We start from the raw sequence: 25,804 nt of genomic DNA on the forward strand, positions 1-25,804 counted from the left end.
ATACCCTGGCTTGGCCCAGCCCTGGGTGAAGGATAAGATGTCCCCAGAAAGGAGGCTTGGCCTAAGATAGGGGGCTTCCTTCATTCACTAAAGGCAATTAGTTCCTGAGAGGCTCAACTGTGAGCTTAAACAGGCAGTCCCCCTGCAACAAGGGAGTATGTCTTTGGTCCCTGAATTCCAGGTCCTTGGGTTAGTCCAGGCATAAAAGACCATGAACCAGGAAGGTGTGGGGGGTCCATTTTAACCATATTGAGCTTGAAGCACCAGCCTAGATCAGTCTACAGAAAGGACCCTGCTCCCTCCTGAGGTCAGGGAACAAGCCACTTTTTCCACCTGAAATATTAACTTGTATAAAGCCACCAGGATTTAGTCGTTAGGCTCTACTCTGGCATCACCTAAATGACCACCTCTGGGCTCTGCACACCAGTCAGACCACATTTGCATCCTCATGATGCCTCTCTGGTCACTAAAGCCTTGTGGGGAGGGGCAACCTCATCCAAACACAAAGGGAACTCACACCCACCACAGGTTCTTCAGATACCACCTTTAACATGCTGGGCACAGAGAGAGCAGCCCCCGTAGCAGGCAGAAAATGCACAAAGCTCCAGGAGCAAACCAATTGGCCTTAGGTTCAGGCTAAGAGTCACTGGGGTTGGAGGGAGGGGAAAGGAAGTATCCTCTGCTGTGTTTGAGTAGCAGAGGCTATCTCAATGCATGGAAGGGTTACCCCTGTTGGGGAAGAGCTGCCAAAGTGAAGCCTTCTGGGTCTGAGAGCGCCTGAACTGCCTCAGCCTGAGAGAGCAGCAAGGCAGTAGATAGTCTCGTCCCATTCTGATGACAATCATCACCTGAAACCTAGGAAGTGCCCACCACCCTCCATGTGGCCCCACCACCCTCCAATGTGGCAGAGCCCCAAGAGGAAAGCTGAGGCAGAACAAGGACATACTGAACTCAGTTGCCATCAAGAGCCAGCAGCTCTAAGGGAACATGAAGCCATCAGGGCTCCAAGTGTAAACAGGCCGACAACCCAGACCCACCTCAATTCATAACTAGATCTGCTCCACCTCTTGGAGAAATGAAGTACATACCTGGCATTCAGTCAGAGCAAATGAAAAAAAAAAAAAAAACGGCCAAGAGACAGACAACTGGACAGAAGCAGACAGCATGTGGGAGTAGGTGGGGATTGTAGCAGAGAGATTGTATCAGGAAGAATCAAGAAGAAACATTAGAGGCAGCTGTGGTAGGAGACCAAGTGTCTGTCCTAGATGCCCTGAAGAGAAATCTCAGCAGGTGATGAAAGAAACAGAATTTGAGGTATGGTGAGAATGATCCAAAGTGAGCCACAAAGACAGTGGGGCCTCAGAACTTAAAGATATAGGAGAGAGAAACATCAAACCAATAATAATAACATAATCCTAAAAGGGCAGAATAAATTAACCAAAACAAGAAACCCTTAAGCATCACATGCAGACCCCCGGGGGGGGGGGCAATAAGACAAAGATATGTATTATAGAGGACAAGGCCAGGGATCTGCAGCCAGGGAAAGATGAACACTTGCTGTACGTGTGTTACAGCTCTGGAGGGAAAGGTATCACAGAAGTGTTACAATTCTTTGCCTGGGAAAGTTTTCCCTAATGTAAGTGTAACAACTCTGGTCCAGCAAGGGAGGGTTTCCCCAGTGAGGTTGTTACACCTTTGCTCTACTCAGCTCCGCCAGAGTTGGGAGCCAGCGAATAACACAAAGTCACACTGCACAGCAAGCCTCACTCGAGATGTATTGGAAGGGAGGAGTCCAGGAAAGTGGCTGCCTCTGCAAGGGTGGGAAAAGGCAGCTGCAAACTCAACAGGCACAGGCCTTATAGAGGGGTTCTGTTTTCAAGACAGGGTTTCTCTGTGTAACAGCTCCGGCTGTCCTGGAACTCACTTTGTAGACCAAGCTGCCCTTGATCGGCCAGCCTCTGCCTCCTGAGTGCTGGGACTAAAGGCATGCGCCACCACACTCAGTTTATGTAGGGTTTCTTAGAAGCAGAGCTTTCCAGTGTAAAGATTTTCAGGGTGGGGATTGGTAGGACCTCAAGTCCTCAAGCTTGGAGATTGATTGGATTTCAAGCCCTGAGTTTGTTAGGGATAGGGTGTGTTTCCTTGGCCCTGGTCTCGGGGCCAGGCTAGTCTTTCACTGGCCCTTTTTACTCTACAATGCACCACAGGAAAACCACATGGTGTACATCCCTGTCTGGCCACACCTGGTCCATTACAGAAACATTGATCAATGGTAGGAAGAAAGATATCATCAAAGAGGCTGAGGGAGGCTGGCCCCGAAATCCAGGTAAGAAAATCAGAAATGAAGACAACTGTGAATGAAGAATAAAATTTTATCTTCAAGAAAATGGTTGTGTTAAGGAAAATACGATTAAGCAAAGCAAATGCCAAGTTTTCTCACATTTATGGAGTCTAGATATTTTTAAAAGACATTGGGTTGAGAAGAGACCAGTGGAAGGAAATGAGAGAATTATGGTGGGGGGGAGGGGGAACTACCAAAGCACATTGTGTACAGGTTTGTAAAAGCTGCAGCAAAATCAGTTTTATTCAATTAACATATACTAATAAAGAGTTTTTAAGGGGCAATACATGTGGAATCAGGTTATATTCTGCAGGCTGACCCAACACAACAGATAAAAGTGGCAACAGAGCCCTTTCTTTACAAAGAGAAAGTAAGAAAATTTACACGGGATCCACTGATAAGCTGAGCACTGTCGAGATTGTCTTTAAACGATGCTGAGGCTGGGCTCTCAGCACCCTGTATCTTGGCACCTCTCCTCCCCCACCTCCAGTTCCAGAAACATCTTGCATTCACAGCCCCTAGGGTTTGGATAAGCAGAATTTTAAAACCACAGATCTTAAAGTCTAGAAATAAGTTTGTTTCCTAGACAAGCTGAGCATGTGCTTGTATGTTCCTCAGCCCACAGCCAGCATAGGCCTGTAGCAGTGGCCAGGGCCTTCATAGCAACCATATTGTAGGGCGTTGATCATGGTGAGCACTGTAATGATGTAGACTGGCCCAGTACTTGATGAGACATATCTTGAACAAGAGCTTGTTAGATGCCAACTTGTCAAACAAGGTAAAGCAGTGGTGGTTTCATAGGGTCTCTGCCGTGAAACACAACACATTATGTTGAAATCCTAACCCTTAGTGCTTCAAATGTGGCCTTACTTGAAGATGGAGTTTTACAGAGAAGTAAAAACAATTAGGTGGGTTATAACATGAAATCTGAAAGGGAGAATGAACCCCGGGGTGGGGCATGGGGAGACATAGAATGTAGAATGTCAGAAGGACCACTAACAGGGTAAGGAGAAGTCAACAACAGACCTGGCATGTATAACCTCAGGCATGTACAGCCTCAGGCATTGCAGCCTCAGGAAGAGCCAATTCTGCACACCTTGACTGCAGGCTTCCAAACTCTGTGGATAGCCACTCTGTGTTACCAGAGCTGTCATCAGTGTTATATTGTGAATAGCAACCTTATCTCTGTGCAGTCTACTAGCTATGAATGGTGAGAACAGGGGCACTTATGTAGCTTTTGGGGTGGGTGGGTCTGCCAAGTACTGGTGTAGGAAGGATGAAATTTCAGTGTGTACAATTTCACACTTAAGCTTGCTGGGAAAATGCTTCCGAGGATATTTTTGTGCATCTGGAGGTTTAAATGTAACTAAAAGGTTAAGTATAGGTGCTCATTAAAAATGGATGCAATTTGAACATACTCATGTTGAGGTGCAGGAAACACTCATCATGTTTTTAAACTTTTGGCCTTCACCTGGAGGCCCTCACCTTCCTGGCTACATTGCATTGGCCGAACACACATGAAAACACATTCCTGCATGCACCAAATTCACACACATACACACGGTGCACATACACACACGATTTGTACAGACACACAATCCGCATACACAGGTATGACACACACATACAAATTACTTAATTCACAAACACACACTACATTCAACTATCTGCCTAAGGCTCTAGGGAAGAGCGCTTGTTTGTAAGAACTATGAGAACATTGCTCCAGGTGACCATTCTCCATCTCTCTCCACAAAAGAGGAGCGCACAGGTTGACTGCTCTGCCTCGAGTATGGGACACAATGGCACAGGTGGCTCTGGGGAATGGGGGCGCTGTGGGTGGTTGCTTTATTGTGGATGGGTGCAGCCAGGCTGCCTCTCTCATGTCGTCTTCCCGTCTCTTCTCCATCCCTCACCTCCTCTTGCACTCCATCCTCTTCATTGTCTCCTTCTCTGGCTGTCAAGCTCCGGGACCCGCGTCCCCGATGGGCACACGCCCAACTCCCAGGCCGCCAACTGATGCGCGCCCACAGGGCTGCGGGGCAGCGGTGCCCGCAAAGCCGAGAATCCCCAGTGTACGAGAGCTCTCCTGTGTGGGCGACCTGCGCTCTGGGAAGCAGAAGCTACACGTCTCGACAGGCTGGGGTGGCAAGGCCACCTCGCTGCGAGCTTCCATCTCAGGGCCTGAGGAGATGGAAAAGGGTGCCGTGGGCACCGAGGGCCACACCATGATTCCTGATCCAGGAGCCCAGCGCTTCTACAGCCACTGGCCACCCCAGGATTCGTCCTCTTGCATGCAGTCTGTCAAGACTGGGCTCACTTCTCCCTGAACCCTGAAACCACCTAGCCCCCCGCCCCTAGGTGACCCTCCATCTGGATCTTCTGTGAAAACCGAAGCCAGCAACCTGACACCCACCCCTTATCCTGGCCTGCTGCTTGAATCTTTCTCTGAGATGCTTCAGGATGTCCTTCCCACCAGGAAGTAGGGGTAGTGGTGGATAGGGAAGGGAAGAAGACTATGGGTGCTTGTCTGGGAAGGGAGCCTGGCTTTCCATACTTACGCTGGGGAGTCTTGGCCTGTGACCCATGCGTCCCTGAACACTGGCTAGGAAGTGCCTCTCTACGCCGGAGGAAGCAGGCCAAGGCCACCAAGAAACAGCATAAGATGACACAGAGGCAGAGCCCCAGTGTGCAGTAGATGAGGGCCAGCTGGTCGGTGCTCAGCCTCAGTCCTGTGGATGCTTCAAGACAGACAAGAACATGAGTTCACGTGGCACCCCCCCCCCCCAGTTTTCCCTTCTTGCAAAGGTGTTATATTTAGGCCTGTAGCTACCCATACCCTTCCTCATTCCAGGACTAAGTGCCCTCCCTACCATGGGCTTCCTTTTTACCGCATTAGACCCAAGCAATCTACATGGTCATCCCCAGGCCTACCTTGCTGGTGAGGATAGGAGTTCCCTTTCTGGCCCCAAAACATCACTGCTATGCTTCCTGAGTACTGGGGGAATTGGCCCCTTCCACCCCAAACTGATGGCACATTTTTCCAACATCTTAAACCTGGACCCCCTGGACCTGCCCCATCCTGTCTTCTCCACATGCTTTGGAGGTAGACAAGCCCAGGGATGGATGTGTGCATGTTGGTATACAAGGATGCAGTCCAAGGAGGATGACTCCTCCTAGCATCAGAGTGAGCTTGGACTTGAAATCAGGACCAGGGAGATGACTGAGAAGTCTGGGCCCAGGTGTGAAGCAGAAGGACTCCAGGAACTGGGGCATAGGAGACTTAACAACTCAGGCCAAAACTCTGCTCCTGGCACTGTTCCTCCCAAACTTATCCTGTGTCCTGCAATGCAGGGACTGGGGCACACTTTGTGCTAGTGAGTGGAGGGACCACTCCCTGAAGGAGGACATGGCAGTAATAAGCTTAGGGGATAAAGGATTTATCAGTAAACTTGCTGAGAAAACACTAAGCTGCACAAAAGTAAAGTTTAACAATGGAGCACGGCCTCTGTCAGGCAGTTTAGAGGTCAACCCTGGCTGACAGTGCTCACACATCCCTGTGCCTGTAATCAGGACCCCAGGTAACAACTGCCTGGGAAAAGCAGGGCTGGTTTGCCTAGGATAACTATGACAATACTTCACATCTGTCCAAACAACCACCACTTGGAGTCTGTCTCTGCAGAACAATGGACAATTGCTCAAAGTGTAACTTGGGGCCATGAGCTAAGGGGACATCTGTTCAGGACTGGTTCCCTTTTTTGGATTAGCCAGATCTAGTCACACACTATTATTCAGTTTTTCCTTTATTAGTTTATTAAGAGCTTGGGGTGTTTTCAGACTGATACAGCATAATAGCACGGCAATAGCTCAGCTCACTCTGGTGCCAGGTGCTTTTTGAATTGGACTTTCCTTAATTCTGTTCTCTGATTGGGGTGGAGATGGAAGACAAAGGGGGTGGGTCATTACTTTTGTTTTTAAAACCAGGATGTAATTTGTAAACCATCACATTCACCACTTAGTGAATTTTGAATTTTTTTAACATGAAGTTGCACAACCATCTTCACCCCCTAATTTAAGACTATATCTCCAGTGAAAAACTTCCTGTCTCCCGGTTTTCTCTCACCTGGCCCCCAGTGACATTCATCTGCCCTCCATCTCTAGGACTGACTGGCCTGTGCTGGACATTTTGTACCTTGCAATGACAGGTTTGGAGAAATGATTCGGGATACTCATGTAGTATCCATGAGACATTACTGGAAAAACATATATATTCATGTATGTATGTATGTATGTATGTATATGAAAAGACCTATGAGATTCTATTTCTCTTTTAAGTTGTTAGTTAGATGCTGACTTTAACTGGGTTCCCTTAGTTTCCAGGCATTCACTCCTTATACAAACAGGAGTCTGATGTAACAAACAGCTTATTCTATAGAGACTGTATCCTTTTGCAGGGCTTTGGTACAGATCCAGCCAGCTACATGATTACCAGACAAAGAATACATTAATTGTGATGTTGAGGCATTTTCCTCATTAACTTTGCCTGTTGACATTCCTCACAAAGTTGTAATAGAGGAAACCCAATGGCCAACCTCTGAACTTAAAACATAGTCTCCTCCATGTATGTACATGATGGTAACAAAGCAGTCATCAATCTCACTGGTCCCTGTGACAGAGCCTGCCAAGTGTTCTTTGGCCTGTCCGCTTCCTCTAGTGAGGGCAAAACTACCCAACTATTTTAATACACTCTCAGGGAGAATTGCAGTGCACGCATAACAGTCTCACTTTTCGAGTCACAGATGCTCTGTTTCTGTTGCTCTCATAGCTCACTCCAAAGATGCACACTGTCATCATTCGACTGATGTTCCAGACCTTTGCCATCAGTTGTTAGGGACCCTTTGATGGATCCTCCTCTGAGGGGCTCTAAATGCTTCCCACCCTTTTGCCAGCCCATAAGCAGTTAGAGCAGTCTGTGCCTCCAAGTCCCTAAGCAGTTAAGGTGATGGCTGAGAAGGGAGAATGTGGGAAAAGAGTTAGACAGACCCCCTGGGGGCAGACAGATAGGGGGAGGGAGGGACCATGGTTAATGGTAAACCTCCAAGATGGCCAGCTTCTTCCTTACCTGAGGCAAAAAAAAAAAAAAAAAAAAAAAAAAAAAAAACTGCTGCTTAAAACAAAGGCTTGATGGTTTTTTCTTAGTGGGGCCCCTGCTAATGGACTGGCCCTATGAGATGAGTTCAAAGCCAGATTAGGAGGCCACAGTATGAGCCAATCCTGTCCTTGTTCAAATCTGTGCTAGTCAACCCTTGCTGGTCATAAGCACACACCTTCAACCCCAGCACTCAGGAAGCAGAAGCAGGTAGATCTCTTCAAGTTTGAAAGTGTGCCTGTCTACAGCAAGTTCTAGGACAGCAGTGTGCATACTGCCTCAAAAACAAAGCAAAAACAGAAAGCAAAGCAAAAACAAAACAAAAACCAACAAGGAACGAAACTGAACACCCTAAATTAAGAGGAAAAGACTCTAAAGATTTAAAAATCAAAACCTAGTTCTTGAGGAGAGACTGGATTTGGGGGGGGGTCCCAAGTCCCCTCTATTTGTAGAGGGTTTTGCCTCTGTGCCTCATTTTTGGGTGTCTGCATTAGTCTCTAACTTCTAATAGAGCCCCACTCCCAGACTGGCTTTTACTTCACTACTGGGAGGACCCTTGTAACAGTAAGGAGGGATTTCCTACATGGATTGTACCTCTCATCTTTCAATTCCCTCCAATCTCACCAGTGAAACCTCACGTCACCACCCTTGTTCCACAAGACTGTCTGAATCGGGACTGTCATCTGAACAGCTTCCTTACGGACAGCTCTCCTGGCACTATCCACGGCTTTCCATCTGTCTGAATCCTCCTCTGGTTCCTAACACTGGGGACAGGAGGAAAACCTGCCTCCCCTACTCTAGGAAAATCCTTTCAAATCCTTAATCACCCATCATCCCCATTCAAACCTAACCCGGTGGTGGTCTCTGGGCTCCTGGAACCCCCTTACCTTACCAGTGTTCCCTCAACACCAACACCTTTGCCTAGTTCAAAATGAACTAACTAATTAATTAAATAAGCCTGTCATTCCTAGTCAGCCTAAAGCCTTTCACTGGTGTGTCCCTGGGACACCCTGCAGAGGGAATGCTACACCAGATAACCATTTTTGACACCATTCCCTGTCTTTCCTATAAAGCATGGCTCTTTTGGGGTTGTAGGACAAGCATCTATGTGTGCTGGACTGGAACCTGTACTCTAAGCCTTTTGTCTCCACCATTCCCTTTGTCCCGCATTAAGCTCTGGCCCCTAGCTCTACACCGACATCAACAAGAGCACAATGAGCCATCCAACTCATCCCTCTTCTTGCCACTCTGGGCTTTCTTCCAGGACAATAAAGGAGGACATCAGGAATAGGGGGTTCTAACATCCATCAATCAACCTCCCTGTTTCAACAGCTCACAGACAGCCTACAATTCCAGATCAGCTCCACACCCTTCAGGTCCTCCTCCAGAAACGATGTTACAATACATCGACAGATCAAAACGGATGCAGGACCAGGCACAGAAAACTCAGGAACAAGCCTCCTCTGGGTGGGCTCCTGGTTCCTGCTGGTCCTGGCTCCTCCCCTCCCACCCTTTTCCTCCTTAACATCCTCATACTTAGAATTTAGCCTGTCTTTTCAACTTTTTCTCCTAGACTGCATCATTGCCTTCCCCTGGTCCACCACACAAGATGAAGTAAAGACAATGCCTTTTCTAGTCACTCCAGACTTGAGAACCCCAAGATGATACTCCCCCATCAGAGAGTAGGCAGATAGAAAATGGCACCCCATCCCTTGTGTGTAAAGGGTCTGGGATTAAAGGAAATTTCCCCCATTGCCCCTCTTGAAAAACCGATGCCCTAAGCAAGCAGAAGGTCCCAGGAAATCTGCCACCATGGAATTTCCAGAAAGCGGCTAATCCCCTGGAGAGTCAGAGAAAAGCAACTGACCTGTCTTTCATCCTGCCATTCTGAGAAACAGCTCATGTAGAAAAGCAGTTCACTTCCTCATCTGCCCCTGACAAGACCCTCCCCTCTTCCTTCTGTTCCCTTAACTATCCCACCCCCCAAACCACATAATTTGCATTCCTCTCTGTAAGTTCAAATGCTGTGCCTCTGGGTCTTGGGGGCGCCACCTCTCGAACCAATAAATGTCAACTTTCGTCATCAAGGTCAATCTAAGTTTTCATTCTTTCATTTCCCTCTGATTGTTTAATTCTTTCGTTTACCAAAAAAGTTTGCCACCTCCACCAGCACCTGTGGAATCACTCTCTTCAACTCTGTTCTTGGCTGGGCTCGGTTTGATCCCACACCATGAGAAGCTCAGAGAGGTTATGCAGAAAGGGACAACCCTGGGAGGCTGCCAGTGCATAGGGTATCGGAAGCTAGAGGGAAGTGTGCATGGCTCAGCAGTCACCAATTGACTAGCACCATGAGGATGGGGTCCACACCCGGGCATGCACAGTATCAAGGGGAAATTTAAATGGATTTGGATTATTTTCACAAAGACTAGGTTCAGTGTTTGAGTCATCAGATTTGAGCAGTATACACCATGAGTGCTTGTCAAAATGTCCCACTTCTGAAATTGTCATCTAAATGGCTTTTCTCCCCTGGAGTGACCTCCCTGGCTTTTGGCTATTTGCCTAGAGTCTGGGCCTCTTGAAACAAAGACGCTTGTTCCTGCAGTGTGCTGCCTGGCCTCCCATCCATCCCAATCCTCAGCTGCTGTAGGCACTCACCTGAAGCTGCCTGCAAGACTCCATGCTCTGCTCCCTGGTACCTTCCTGAGTTGCCTGGCCTGGCGTCCACCTCCTCCGCCTGTGGTCCCCTGAGCTCGGGCTGGAGCTTCACCTGGCTTCGGGCCTTTTTCTCACAGAAGTGTGCACACTGCTGAGGGTGCTGTGTGCAGGTAGAGTCACAGCTGACACAGACCCCCAAGAGATGGTCGTAGTACTTGCCTTGCTCTCTGCGGCAACTGAGGAACTCTGTGAGACACAAAGAACAATGCGACTGGGTGTTCCAGACTTACAGGAGCTTGGAGTCCGACGATAAACTGTGTCAAAGCAAAGAAACAAAAACAAACCAACCCTGTACAGTTCAGTGTGAGAACAGCAATTCCAGTCGTGCCCTCTGGATGCTCTCTAGCTGTTGACTTACATTCTGATATTTATATCTGTATTTATACGCTCCTTCCTGTACCTAGTTCAGGATGTTTCTGTTTGTTGTTGTTGTTATTTCTTCTTTGACCCCCCCCCCCAAAAAGAATTCTTCATACTTCTTTATTTCAAAACATGGTGGTTTTCTACACATATTTAAATTTTTCTAGATTTATTTCTTTTATTTTATGTGCACGAGTGCTTTGCTTAAAGTATGTATTGCATCACATGCACACCTGGTGCTCGTGGAGTTCAGAAGGGAGCATAAGATCCCTAGGGATGGTTGGGAGACACCATGCAGGTGCTAGGAACAGGACTGGGTCCTCTGCAAATTAGCGAATGCTTTTAACCGCTGAACCATCTCTCTAGCCCCCTCTATGTATCTTTTAAAATTAAAGTCTATATTATTACATTGTCATATAAATTGTTTATTTGCATTTTCAGATCTCTTGGAGGAGAAATGCACTGCAAGTTAGTGGAAGGAATAGGAGAGAAATTGCCAGAATCCTCCTTGAAGAGCTGGGGAGGGAGCTGGAAAAATCCATGGTGATATATTGGTAATACAAACGGGAACCATGGCAGCCTACATAGGTACTGATGCTGAGCAGAAGGGTCACAGGATGAGGATTAATAGAGAAGTCCTCCAGGATATCCATAAGAGGCACTGAAGGCTGAATGAAAGGAAGCTAGGGGAAGACTAGGGAAATGCCTTCCAGGCAGAGGAGTAGGCAATTTCCAAGGGCATGGGGCAGGAAAAAATGGACATGTACAAGCAGCTGGAAGGCTAAGGGTAAAAGACCATGCGGTACGTCTCATCCCTCTCTGCTCCTCCACCTGGCTGCAGACGGGACAGAGAGGTTCTGGGGCAGGCGAGGGACTGGCTCAGACTTGAGAACTCACTGCAGAAGTCTGTACAGCTGCGCTGGCTCCTCTGGCTGCAGGACACACAGGAGACACAGGATTTTGTCAAGGAGTCCCAGTACTGCTCCTTGGGGCAGGATGCCATAGTCACCCTGACCACCAGTTCTGTGGAAGGAGAGATGGAGCGTTAGGAGAGCAGATAACCAAATGGAGCCCAGGTGGCCTCTCCTGCCGCATTCTGAGATGGTCTCTGCTCAGCAGGCCAAGCACAGCCAGACAAAGCTGGCTTCCAGCCTCAGCTGCGATCTGGGGTGATTCTTCACTTTTTACCATTTCCCATTTGTGGCATAGTTTCTCTGAGGATCCCTGCCTAGTAGAGTTACATCCTGTCTGTCCCCACATTGTCCTCCACGTGTACCAGGTCTCCTCTCCATAATCTCTGCTTATTTCTCCATCATCCTTGACAGCCATCTAAATCTTTACTCCCGGGGAACTGTGGGAAACAGAGGGCCATGAGGACCAATTTATGTTTAAACAATCTGGCACTGATGAAGATATCCAGCATGGGCTGAGATGGCTAATGTTAGGGGTCTATGAGTCAGCACAAAATGGCTGACAATGGACATCTGGGGAACCCAAAAGCAAACAACAATGCCATCTCTTCTCTTACTGTCCTTGACAGAATGCCATTTTGTGTGACTCTGTATAAATATGGCTTTGAGGTCAGAGGCAAGGGCATTAGCCTTCACCTTTGCCAGCTTGTCTGTGTATGTCTGCCTGTGTGCCTGCATGCCTATGAGGCCTGTGTGCTGGTCTGCACGTTTGCAGGCGTGTGCCTAGGTACCTACCACTGTCTGCTTAGTGGTCTGTGTGGAGGCCTTCATGCAGAATGAGTAAGGGATCTTTTTTTTTTTTAAGATTTATTCATTTTAATTTTATGTGTGTGCATGTATGTGTGCCTGGTGTCTGTGGTGCCGAGGAGAGGGCGCTGGATCATCTAGAACTGGAGTTATAGGTGGTTGCGGGCTGCTTTGTGTGGGTGCTTCTTGCCTCACGTGACCCTTCTCCTTTCTTGGCATCAGAGCACGGACCTCAGAAGGACCCTACTGTCTCCAGCTACCATGAACCCCTCCTTGCTTCTCTCTGTAGCCTTGGCATTCACGAGTGGCTGCTTCCCACCATTGTTAAGATTCACCCCGGGCATCATTTGGCAAGGCCCGGTCCTAACCTTCTCTCCAGTGTTGAGTCCTCAGGATTTAGTTGGTGCCCACTAAATGAACAAAGTTTTTACAAGCAGCCCTCAGTGCCAAGCCTACAGGGGGCACTCAGTGTAGAGTTCTTCCTCTTTTCCTGTTCACTGACACATGAAACATCACAATGGTGCTTTGTATTATGGCTCACACCGAGGCCCAGCTCACACCGAGGCCCGGCTCATATCAAGGTCCAGCACACTTGCTGCATCCAGGAGAAGAGCAAACATTCTGACTTGTCACTGTGGGCTGAAGATGCTGTCTGGTGTGTTACACACGTGATCCTTCTCTCCCCAGAACTGCACGCAGCCGTCTGCTTTGCCGCTATGACGCTGCACTCTGACTCTGTGTCATTTGTTTTGGCCACAGCTTCTCCTGAAGTACTTTTCAAAGTGTCTGTTTACCCTTCAATGAAAGAAAGCTGACTTTCCTGTCTTAGTCAGGCAGCCTTGTAGCTCTGTCGGAAGTCCTCAGAGGCAGGGATAATGACAGCAGCAGAGGGTGGTAGCAGCACTTGAGGTTGGCAGGCCCAGGGACATTGCTAGGTCCTTCCCGGCACAGGGAGTAAGGAGAAGCTGCCTCCTGATTATGGGCCTTCCCCCATCTCCTCCTCCAGCCTGCACCTAAGCAGCACATGTCCCAGTGAGTGACATCCTCAACTCTTTCCTTCATTTTACTTTGAGACAAGACCTTGTTAAATTGGACCAGGTTGGCCCTGAACCCCCTATCTAGCCAAGAGAGGGCCTTGAACTTGTGATCTTGCTACCTCAGTTTCTCGGGTACTTGGATCATGGGCCTGCACTACCAGGCCAGCATCCATAAACTTTTATAAAAGCAAGAATTACTGCACACTTGTTATGAGTTGACACTCCTATTTCTCTACATAATTTAATAGACACTACATAAAACAAATATTTAAAACCTATGGTAATAGTCATTCAGTGTTCAAAGAGAAAATATGTAACAGCACAAAAAAGAGATGGACAGAGATTTTTAGGAACAGAGTTTTGCATGTTAATGAAACTAAGTAGATATTCAAAGTAAGATATCACAGGATCGATTTGTTAATTGTAATCCGTAAGATAATCACTGAAAAAATAAAATTAAAATCTGCAGAAAAGAGATGGGGCAGAGCCATGACTCAGTGGTTAAAGGTGCCTACTACCAGTCCTGACCACATGAGTTCAGTCATCTGAACCCATACAGTAGAAGGAGAACATTGGCTCCCACAGGATGTCTTCTGACCTCCACTCACTCTTCAAGGCACCGAACCCACACACATATACACATTCATGCCCAAAACAAATAACATCGGAGCAGTATATAAACAGCACAAATAAATCTTTATCAGAAAAACATTAAATATAAACAGTCTGAACTCTTGTATTTGAAGGCAGAAATGGGCAGACAGATTTGCAAAAACCCACAAGATTCATCTATATGCTATTTATAGAAGATTTGTTTTTGTTTGTGGTGGTGTTTCCGATGGAGCCCAGTTAACAGAGCTAGGCAGTCTCCCCCCCTTAGCCATGCCCCAACCCCAGTACTTAGATCAAAGAACACAGAAGATCTAAAGTAAAAGCATAGAGCAAGACACTTCATGCAAATAGTGTTCATAGAGCAGATACAAATTTACAATCACTGACAGACAGAATGCATCTTATGCCAAGCCCCAAAGTGACATTAAAAGAAAAGAAAACCCCAGATATGTCCATGAATACAGGTGCAAGGACCTCAACAAAATGTCAGCACATCCAACAAGCAGCGTGTTAGTTACCACAATCAAAGTGGATTGTCCCTAGATTGCAAGTACTCAGTTCTACAAAAAGCTATCAGTTCCATGTACAACACTGAAGGAACTAAGGAAACCACATTCATCCCAATGGATGCAGAAAGGTATTTGACAAAACAACACCTTTTCTGATAAAACAAAACAAAACCAAGAAAACACAAGATGTAATAAATGAGGGTTAAAAACAACCCTTTCGCACAAGAAAGGCCATAGGCAAAAGATTTTACAGTTAGTAACATGCTTATGGGGAAACCCAGAAAGTTTTAGGTAAGATCAGGAATGAGGCAGGACTGTACCCCTCATCCTCTTCTCCACATGGCACTGGTCAACCACACACTCTGGCTGCTTTCCAACTCCCTGTTCTGGATCCTGTGGCATTTTCTTTTGGGTCAAGGTAGCCTCTGGTCAATGCCTCATCCACTTCTCTGAGAAACTTTATGTGTTGATATCCTTGGTGAATATGTATCTGTGGACATGGTTGCTGGATACAGGTGAAATTAGGTTAAAGGCCTGCCCTAACCCTAGCACTTAGGCAAAATAATAATGATAATACTGAATAAAGTTACCCAAATTGGAATGAGAAAAGGTAAGCCCACCTCTGTCCACAGATGACATGATCCTATAGTAAAAAGGACTACAAAAGTACTAGAGCTGATAAAACAGAACATAGTTACAAGGGGGGGGGGAAATAACAATCAAAAGCTGTTGACTTTTCATAGACTTGCAAAGAAAAATACTAAAGGAAATTAAGGAACAATTTAGCTTATAATGACACAAAGAAATAAAATACTTAGTAAATTTAACCAATGAGGTGAAAAGTATATGCCAAAACTAAAGAATATTGTGGAAAGAAATTACCTAAATAAATCAAAAGATGCTATGTTCGTAGACTGGAAGACTTAAGAAGTCAATATGGCCCCAAACAATCTACCAATCATGTAACTTATAGCAAAATCCTAACAACCGTTTAAAAACATAAACAGAAACCCTAAAAATGGAATTACAAGGAGCTGAGCAGTCAAAATAATCTTAAGAAGGACAAAGCTGGAGAACTCACACTTCCTGGTTACGTGGTGCCCATGTAGACAGGGGTCCAGCCAGTGCAGCCAGAAGGGAAACACAAACAAGTCTTTGCATGTGTGAGCCTTCTTTACAGGAGTATCATGAGCATTCAATGGGGCAAAACCCAGTCTTTTCAATGAATAGTGGACATCATTCAAATTAGGATGCTATATGTTTAAGATGTTACAGCAATCAATCTTGAATGGAAAGCTGGATAGACACATGCAAAAGAATGACCTTAAGTACTTAACCAATACCATTAAAAATAACTCAAAATTGGTCACAGGCTAATGGTATGCCTTAAAAACTTTAGAAAATGGACTAAAGAACTGAATAGTCATTTCCCCAAAAATACACGTGAATGTGCAACAAGTTCGGGAAAAGGTGCCCAGCTCAGCACTGGAGAAAGACAAACAGAACCAGCGAGCAGCCATGTTCCCTGCTAGGACTGCTACACAGAAAGGATAGGGGACAGGGACACACAGTGACGATCCTGTGCATTAAATAGGATTAGACAGTAATACGGTCACTTTGTCAAGTGGCTTGGCAGTTATTTAAAGCATTCAGCTGAAACCAGGCTGAGTTTAGTCCCAGCATTCAGGAGGCAGAGGCAGGTGGATCTCTGTGAGTTCGAGGCCAGTCTGGTCTAGAGAGTGAGTTCCAGGACAGGCTCCAAAGTTACACAGAGAATCCCTGTCTGGAAAACAAAAAAAAAAAACAAAAAAAAAAAAAAAAACAAAAACCAACAATGAAACATCCAACTGAGTCACTGTGAGAGCCAGCAATTCCAAATCTAGACAGCTGACTATTCAAAAGAATGGATCCACCCAAAATATAAACATTTTCACAAAAGCACTGTCCTCAGTCTGCAGAGAGGAGCAACCACCCAAATGCTGGCCAGCTGATGAATGGCCAGCTATGAACACAAAATATTGGTCATGCTACAACATGGGTGACTTGTGAAGTAAGACTTAATAGGAAGTTACAGCACACACCGAGTGACGCTGCTGGTATAAAATATCCCAAGAAAGAAGCCAACCTCTAGAGATGGGAGATAGATTGCCTGGAGGCTGAGGCTGGAGGTGGGGGAAATGAAGATTGACAGGGTTTCTTTTGAGGTATCGAGAACATCCTAAAATTAGATTAGGTGATGGCTGCACAATTGTGATACAAAATCATTTGCTTTAAGTGGAGTTACTGGCCTCCCTGAGGAGAGAGTTAGATGCACAGGCCAGTTGAGAGGCTCCATGACACACTGGAGGTCTGGAGCCACCACAGACACTGGGTCCGATGGGGAGATGCTGGTTGAAGAAAGGGCAAGTGCTGGCTGATTGATCAGAAGGAGCTGTGCTCATCCTTCTTTCTTATCCACAACCAGATCCATGTAGAGCCCAGAAGTACCAGCCAGTCCCTAGGATGGACAGAAGACCCCCAAGGATGACGGTGGCTGAGGCATCGAGGAGGTGTCTTCTCAACGAAGGCCAAACTACAGCTTTTTGCTATTAACCAAATACTCATGGTTTATTTCATTTTCATACAAGACATTTTTTCCTATTTGAGCAAAACAAAACTGTTATGTGAAATATATTGAAGTGCTTATTTTCATTATTGCATATCATCATCATTATTTATAATTTTTTTTTTTTGAAACAGGATCTCACTATGTAATCCTGCCTGTCCTGAAACTCACTTTGCAGAACAAGCTGGCCTCAAACTCACAGAGACCCACTTGCCTCTGCATCCCGAGTGCTGGGATTAAAAGTGTGTGCTACTACACCTGGCCAATGGTTTTCTATTTTTAGTTTCATGTGTAACTGTTTGAGTTTTTATTGTTATAGAGGAACTATGAGCAGAAAGAATATATACCTATTTCATGGTGGTACAAATATAAGAAATATTAAAATATTATTTAAGTCAAAGGATTTTTGTTATTTTTAACTTTGGAGCCTTTGGACTCTTCACAAGGTTCGGAAGGGTTGGAAGCAGGTTTGTGTCATTTTGTAGGTGAAGAGAAGTGGCTCATCCGAGGCCAAGGGTAAGTGTATGCACAGTGCTAACTTGAACTCTTCTCCTGTCTCAACCCTCACCGCAGCACCAAGAAGCTGCTATAGGTCCCAGCACATTCTATCTGAGCTCTAACTCCTGGTCCCAGGTCCTTTGATATTTCCTCTTGGGTGAAGGTGGCCCGGTCACTGACCCATGGTATTCCCTGAGAAACTTATGTATTGGCACCGTTGGTGGACTTGGTTGCTAGACAGAGACGAAAATTCTAGCAAGGGCCTGCCTGAGGCAAGTCTGTGTGTGTGTGTGTGTGTGTGTGTGTGTGTGTGTGTGTGTGTGTGTGTGTGTGTGTATTGGTGGGGGATAGGTGGAGCTGCTGTCAGCAGTGAGTCCTGATGGGGAACCTTAGAGGAAACCCCCAAAACCTCCTCGGCACTACGTGTAAACAGCCCTGATTTATCAACAGTCGTCAACAAGGAAAGAAGGAGAAGGGGACAGAGAGAGGTCAAAACATGGAACCCAATTTGTCCTGTGGGCCGTGAAGGACCTGGGCCGAACTTAGCTACCTAGGACACCATAGGTACTTCATGCTGAACACCTGTGTTCTTAGGTGTTCCTTAAGAGTTCTTAGAAACTTGTGACACTCAAGCAGGGACAGAGTTCTAAATGCTGAATCCTGAGGCACCTAAAATCTACCCAATTCACTTAAAAATCATCCAGGGGCATGAGGAGAAAAACTGAAGCATGTAGATACAAAAAGAAGGTCCCCACATGTTTGGCCAACCCCCATAACCCTGGCCGGCAAGACATGAACCTGGAGACCTCTCCCATGGTCAGGCCTGGGGTTGTCCCAAGGCTTCGTAGCCCTGGCTTGTGCCTGTATTGATATTGCTGAATTCCCAGCCCCTAGAGCATCTTTTTGGCCCTTACCCACCACAGCTGGCTACTCACCACGCTCCTGTGCCACTGGCTCCAGCCTCCTGCCTGCCTTGGCCCACACCACTCATTACTCAGGGCGTTTATTATTAGTCTGAGATTTTGTTAGGCCTCGGCCACACTTCCTGGGTTTTCCCCTCGACCTGGGCATGTAAATAAGCCACCCTGCTGACCTGCGCCTGCGCCTCAGTTCAAGGAGTACAGGTGGGTAACCTGTCCCTCTTGGCTCAACACTGGGGGCTTAGCTTGACCTGGCTGTGAGACCACAGGGTTTGGTTACTTCTAGCTCCTCCCTGACCCACCCTGATTCCTGTCCACTGCCCACTCTCTAGGCTGTCCAAACAGCTCTTGACCTCCCCAGACAGCTTTCCCTCCCTCCGTCCTCTTGGACCACCTCATTATGTGTTACTACCTGGTCAATACCTGTTGTCCTTCTTCAATTCTCCACTGAAGTATCGCCTCTCCCAGGAAGCCATCTGTGACTACCCAGGCCATTAGGTGCCTATGTTCTCCGCAGATCCTGCAAATCTGGACTTTGCTTCAGGGTTCAAGGCCCTGGCAGGGACTTACATAGACAGTAACCTGTACCTCATGTTCTCATCAGAAAGGTGGGCCTTTGAGTCACTGTGAGAATGACAGGAGTTCACAGTCACTTGATTGTTGTTCGTCTGGTTTTCGGTTCTTCTGAGACAGGCGTCACTAAGTTGCCCAGGGCTAACTTGAACTCAAAATTCTCCTGGCACAGATTGTAGAGTGTTGGGATTTTAGGTGTGCTCCACACTCCTGACCACCACAGGCCCCTTCTTACAGCGAGTTCTCAGCACATAATGAATTCTCCAGTAAGCAACATGGAAAAGTCAATGCTACAGCCATGGTTATCCCATGCTTTAAGGTCATTTCTGCATATTCCCAGGTCTTCAGAATCCTGAAGAGATAGAAAGTCCAACAGTTCCACTCCAAAGTTCATTGCAGTAGTGTTTACAGTAGCCCAGATATGGAGTTAATCTGCATGTCATCAGTGGATGAGTGGATAAGAACCATGGTATGTGTCAACAACAGGGTTCTATTCATTCTCAAAAGAGAACAAAATTCTGCTATTTGCATCAATCAACATGAATGGAACTGGAGACCCTCATGTTAAAAAAAAAAAAAAAAAGTCAGGCTGAATGTGGTGGTGCACACCTGTAATCCAGTGCTTGAGAGGCAGAGGCAGGCAGATCTCTGAGTTTGAGGTCTACGGAGTGAGTTCCAGGACAGCCTGGGCTACACAGAGAAACATTGCTGAGAGAGAGAGAGAGAGAGAGAGAGAGAGGAAAAGAAAATGAAGTCATGGCCTAGAGTGAAGGCCCAATAGTTAATAGCACTGACTGCTCTTCAGAGGATCTGGGTTCAACTCCCAGGACCTACATGATAGCTCACAACTATCTGTAACTCCAGTTCCAGTGGATCTAATGTCCTCTTCTGGCCTCCATGGACCCCAGATACACATGTGATGCACAGACACATATGCAGGCAAGACACCCCTACACATAAAAATTGAAATTATTTAAATAGAAAGAAAAAGAAGTCAGTCATGGAAAGACAAAGCCATGTGTTCTCATTCCTGTACAGAATACAGAGCATGTAGATCTTACAGCTGGAGAGAAAACCAAGTCATCAGAGGCGGTTGAGGGTGAAGGACAAGAGGACAGGGACAAATTGGTCAGAAGGTCCCAGCTTCAGCTAGGTAGTTCTGTAGTTCTGTATAGCAGGCTAAGCATGGTTAGCATATAACAGTAATATGTTACACAGCTCAGGAATTACACAGTTACACAGCTAGAGGAGAGCTGCTGTGTGGCTCAGTGGTCAAGTAAGGATGGACAACCCCACCCACCCCGTCCCACCCCACCCCACCCCACCCCCGTTCATCCTCAGCTCTGAAATACATGATAACACATACCTTGATCCCAGTGTTCAAGAGGCTAAAGTAGGAGGTCATGAGCTCCAGGCCAGCCTGGGCTACGCAGTGAGACCTGGAGAGTGTGGGTGGGGGAGACAAATCCAGTTTAGGATCTGGGGTAGTGGTGCTTAACAGTCACAAGGCCCTAAGTTCAAACTCCAGGACAGAAGGGAGGAAGAAGAGAGGGAAAGAGGGAAACAGAGAAAGAGGGAGAAGGAGGGAAGGAGGGTAGGAGGGAGGGAACTAAACAATGACAAACTCATGTCATCCATCAGGGTCAAACCTTTGAGTATGATCCAGAGGCAGGCTGCAGGTGATTTAAGGAAATATGAGCATCCTTCTGCTGGAGCTTGTGACTGCCCAGAGCCATTCTAGGGGACAATCTACCCAGAACTGACCCCTGAAACCCGGAAGTCCATCACTGAAAGTTCATTAATGGCAATGGGCTTAACACAATGCAGCTGCCCATCCACTGGAGGATGACTGCATAGCCAGGCCAAAGAAAAGGCAACAGCTGCGGTGGGAGTGGGAGAGCCTGGGCTGGGCAGGCCTCTTAGAGGAGAAGTGGAGGAACAGGACACTGACAGTAGGATGTACACACACATGCACACATATACATACATATATGTATGCATATAACACATACACATGCACAACAACACACACATATACACATGCACATATAACATGTACATACACACACATGTTGTGCACACATATACCTGTGAACATATACATGCATGCACATACATACACACATGTACACACACACACACTGGTGCTGTTTTCCCAGAATGATGTGCCTGGGAAGGTGATATATGACAAGACAGGACAAAAGGGTGAAGTTTGAGGGAACCCCAGCCTTACATGGAAGTTTTCATAGCTAATGTTAATGAATAGTAGCAAAACCACAGCTGGGCTAAGGGAGTGGCAGGGAGAGCCCATTCATTGCCAGGGACATTTTGTAGGAGAACAGGGCAAGCTTGGGGTTGGTGGAATGCCTGGGTTGAGTCCCCTCCTTGCCGAGGGCTGCCTGGGGCTCAGGCCTGTGAGGGGAAGTTGTCTGGGGCAGCCAAGCACCCTGTGCCTTCCACACCTCGAGCTGGGATGAGTTAACTGAGGACGGCGGTCCTGAACCTCACACACCATCTTGGCCAATACTTACAATGTTCCGTGCATAAAATGAGAGACAAACAGAGCCCAGGTTGCTGTGGGGAAACAGCAGGGAAGAGAAGGGGAGGGTCCCCCTAGTCACATCCAGTCACCACTGGCTGATGCTTCAGTGCACATGTGCTCTCTCAGAATAGTGCTGGCAGTTTCCAAACCTCATTCTGAAACCAGACTCTTCTGTGCTGTCTCCTGGGGCACCACCGGCTTCTCACTGTGAGGCACATGGCCAAAGTTTTAGGACCCGGAGTAAAGACACTTTGCACGCCACAAGGCTTGAGAGCTGGCTCGTTTACATTAGTAGGGTCCAACAATTACAATGCATAGGCAGTTGAGACAAGTCCAGAGAATAAACCCAGACCATCTAAACACTGGGTATGCCATTTCCTACTTTTTAGCTGTACCACTGAGGGATGTGGCCACTCCCATGCCCCCCTTTGCTTACATCACACTGGCTGGGACAGCTCAGACTTGGCATTTCCCACGTGACTCAGTCTCTGGGGTATCCTCCAGCAGCTCTCACGGGCTTGCTGTGGCCCCTGCTCTGCTTCAGTGCTCAGTCTATTGTGTCCTACACCATCTCACTGAAGGCCTTGAGTTGCCTCAGTGGAATTACCTAATCAAAGGGAATGTTGCCCATCATTATTGCCCAATGCCGCTTGTGCACATGATGGAGTTTCAACTCCCAGACCATGGCAGCAGCTAGCTCTGACTTACCTCCCCCCTAGTCCCACTCGATAATATCCTCTGAGTGGGTTCTAGGATAAGCAAGTGTCCAGTACGGACATTTTTAGGGCTAGAGCTGAAGCCCTTGTCAAGACTGCAATTTACACATGAAATATTCATGACCACTTCCCAGAAGTGCTAGACTGTGCTTGGGCAAATCCCAAACTGAAGAAGCAGACAGTAGACTTATTATTGTTCGTTATTATATCAAGTCCCCAGCTTCTTATGGGAGAAAAAATTACTTTTTCTTGTGAATTTTAAAACAAAGGACATGGTGGAGATGGGGACACAGGCAACCACGGGGGGGTGGGGGGGGGAGACTCCGCCTGCTCACAGAGTCTCTTTGGCTATGCCCACCTGCGTCTACCTTCCTGAATACCAGCTCTGTCTCTCAGTCTTGTTGTCTAAAGCAGTGGCTCTCAACCTGTGGGTTTTGACCCCTCTCCCCCTTGGGAAGGATTGAATGGCCCTTTCACATCACATATCAGCTACCCTGCATATCAGATATTTACATTATGATTCATAACCGTAGCAAAATCACAGTTATGAGATAGCAACAGAATAATTTTATGGTTGGAGTCACCACAACACGAGGTACTGTGTTGGAGGGTTGGGAACCACTGGTCTAGAGTGTTCTCTCTTATTCAACCTTCCATTTCTTTTTTGATCTGTACTGTAGTTTATCTCCTGTCCTCTAACAGTCCATGTTCTGAAAGCCTGACTTGGGGCCTAAGGAGATGCTGGGAGGCGGTGAACCGCGTGGCAGATGGGACCTGTGGAAGGAAGCTGGACCATCGGGAGCCTGGCCCTCTCTGTCTCTTTGCTCCCCCGCTGCCTGCCCTACCACAAGCTCTGAAGCAGCAGAGCAGGAGTTAAACTCAGGGAAAACACCAGCTAAGTCAATCCTCTCTCCTACAAGTTGCTTCTGTCTGGTTCTTCACAATGATGGGAAGAAAATACCAGGCGTCTCCATGGGAGGCAATGGCCCCTTTGTAAGCAGTGACAACTGTGGGTTGTGCTTAGCTGTTTCCCCCACCCCCACCCTTGTTTGCACAGCCCTGGCTTATCTAGCTCAAACTCAGAATAAGAAGGATGACCTTTCTGTTGACAGCTTAAATTGATGATCCTTGGCCAAAACAAATGTCGCCCTTGCAAAGCTGGTGGCTTTCTAAATGTGCCATCATTTCTATATTTTTAGTGTCTGTGAGGAAGGGCGCTCTCTTTTTGCTGTCTTATAGATAGGTGTCATGCAGTCATGTGTTAAAGACGTGGGCTTGGTCTGTGGTATTAAAGGAAGCTAGTGGTATGTGTAGGGGGTCAGAGAATACGTTGTGGAAACGAACCTTCTCTCCTTCCACCATGTGGTTTCTGGAGAATCAGACTTAGGTTTAAATCAGACTTGGTGGCCATCCCCCTCCATGGGTCTCTAGAAACTTTTAGATCTTAAGATAGGAGAAAATCCATTTCTCTCCCCATTGCTCCCTTGTCTTTCTGGCTGAAGTCCTCTATTGTACAAATAGGGTTGAGAAAGCTGCCTTCTCCAGGATTCTTAGGGCTCTAGAAGGGAAGGGACTTACAAGAGGATGGTCCTTCACAGTACTACCTATTTTACAGATGGGAAAATTGAGGTCGTGAAATTTCTGGACTCTGAGCTATTTGAACATCTGGCTTGTTCTCAGACTCCAGCAAAGACCCCAGCACACACTGTCCATCGTCCAATGGTTTTTGAATGAGTAAGTGAATGGAAATTAAAAAGCAAGTGAACAAAACCCCAAGTTCTGCTTCCTAGTAGAGGTGACCAATTCGTGGAAGGAGACTCAGTGAACCAGGTCCTATGTGAAGAGGAAAGGCCACACTCTGAGAGGTGAGGAGGGGCAGTGACTCAGAGAGCCCTCTGTGTACAGCCTGTGACTCACTCTAGGTGGGAGCACTCAAGCCAGGAGTGCGTGCTCCATCGCCTGCTCTTCTCTCCCCCTCCCAGTGCCTGACCGCAGGCATCCCTGGAGTGGGCCAGTGACATCCCTGGTAACACCCACAGCTTTTGCCCTACATTCCTGCCCTGGCAACACTTGGCCTCCTGTGCTCTGCAGCATGAAGTCTTGGCTCCAACATCTTCTTTGAGAGTCTGTTCAACCACTGGCCAGAGTCCCCAATGGAAAGTTTCTACACTCCATAAACCTCTTCACCAAATCAGACCAAATCAAACCAAATTAGAAAAAGCCCACTTTTAATGGATACATCACTCCCAGATGGCCAGTTCCCCAGAGAAGAGACAGGAAAGGAGACAGGAAAAACCACAAGTCTTGTTCTGGAGGACAGTTTAAATACCCTGTGAATATCCCACTACAGCAGTGTTCTTGAACATCTCTGGGGGAGGGGGTCATCATTTGGGGGCCTTTCTGAGATGCAGCAGGGTTTGGAGGGGGATGGAAGAGAGGGGCTTGGGTGGAACCTCAACCATAACATCCCAGAATCTTTGGGTATGTGGATGCCAGCAACCAGGGCAAAGCTTCTATCATAACACCCATCTTAGTGAGGGTCACTATTGCTGTGATGAAACACCATAGCCAAAAGAAACTTGGGGAGGAAAGGGTTTATTTCATTCACAGTTCCATGTAACAGTTCATCATCAAAAGCAATGAGGTCAAGAACTCAAGCAAGGTGGGAACCCAGATGCAGGAGCTGATGCGGAGACCATGGAGGGGTGCTGCTTACTGGCTTGCTCCTCATGGCTTGCTCAGTTTGGTTTCTTATAGAATCCAGGACCACAAACCTAGGAATGCCTCTTCCACATCAATCACTAAGAAAATGCCCTACAGACCTACCTATAGTTGAATTTTGTTGTTATTTTTGAGACAGGATTTGTGTAGTCCTGGCTGTTACTGTCTTGGAACTAGCTTGGTAGATCAGGCTTGCCTCAAACTCACAGAAATCCACCTGCCTCTGCCTCCTGAGTGCTAGGATTAAAGGCGTGTACCATCACCACCAGGCTTAAAGCTGAATCTTATGGAGGCATTTTCTCAGTTGATGCTCTCTCCTCTCCAGCGACTCTAGTTTGTGTCAAGTTGACATTAAAATAGCCAGCACAAATGACCCTTGTCAACTTGACACACAAATCTATCAGTATTAAGCCACAATCTTTACTTTCTTATTCATCCCCAATATCTCACATTAATAGGAACATCACAATATAAAATATTCTAAATTTTAAAATCCCGCTGTGTTTACAAATTCAAATGTTTCAGCCTGGTCTATAGAGCGAGTTCCAGGACATCCAAGTTACACAGAGAAACCCTGTCACAAAGGGAAAAAAATTAAAATACTTAAAAGTTCAAAGTCTCTTTTAAAAATACCCAAACTGTCTCTTAAAATTCAAAGTCTTTGTAAAATTCAAAAACCTCTTTAAACATTTCAAGTCTCTCAACCATGGGTTCCCGTAAAATGAGAAATAAATTAAGTACTTCCTTACTTCAAGAGGGAAGACACAGGGCACAGTCACAATCTGAACAGA

At 46.8% G+C, this 25,804-nt stretch overlaps 1 protein-coding gene across 1 annotated transcript; it reads right to left on the bottom strand.

The window, feature by feature from the left end:
* Positions 1-2,352: 2,352 nt before the first annotated feature.
* On the bottom strand, positions 2,353-18,582 carry Tnfrsf13b (TNF receptor superfamily member 13B). The gene is made up of 6 exons (XM_051180481.1): positions 18,477-18,582; positions 11,460-11,585; positions 10,143-10,388; positions 4,900-5,079; positions 4,255-4,522; positions 2,353-3,147 (listed from the first exon to the last, which is right to left on the bottom strand). The coding sequence occupies exons 2-5, from the start codon at positions 11,563-11,565 to the stop codon at positions 4,299-4,301; spliced, it is 756 nt and encodes a 251-aa protein (XP_051036438.1). The 5' UTR covers positions 11,566-11,585; positions 18,477-18,582; the 3' UTR covers positions 2,353-3,147; positions 4,255-4,298.
* Between the last annotated feature and the right edge of the window lie 7,222 nt (positions 18,583-25,804).

The sequence above is a fragment of the Phodopus roborovskii genome, unplaced genomic scaffold, assembly GCF_943737965.1.
Source record: "Phodopus roborovskii unplaced genomic scaffold, PHOROB, whole genome shotgun sequence".
NCBI classification, from domain to species: Eukaryota; Metazoa; Chordata; class Mammalia; order Rodentia; family Cricetidae; genus Phodopus; species Phodopus roborovskii.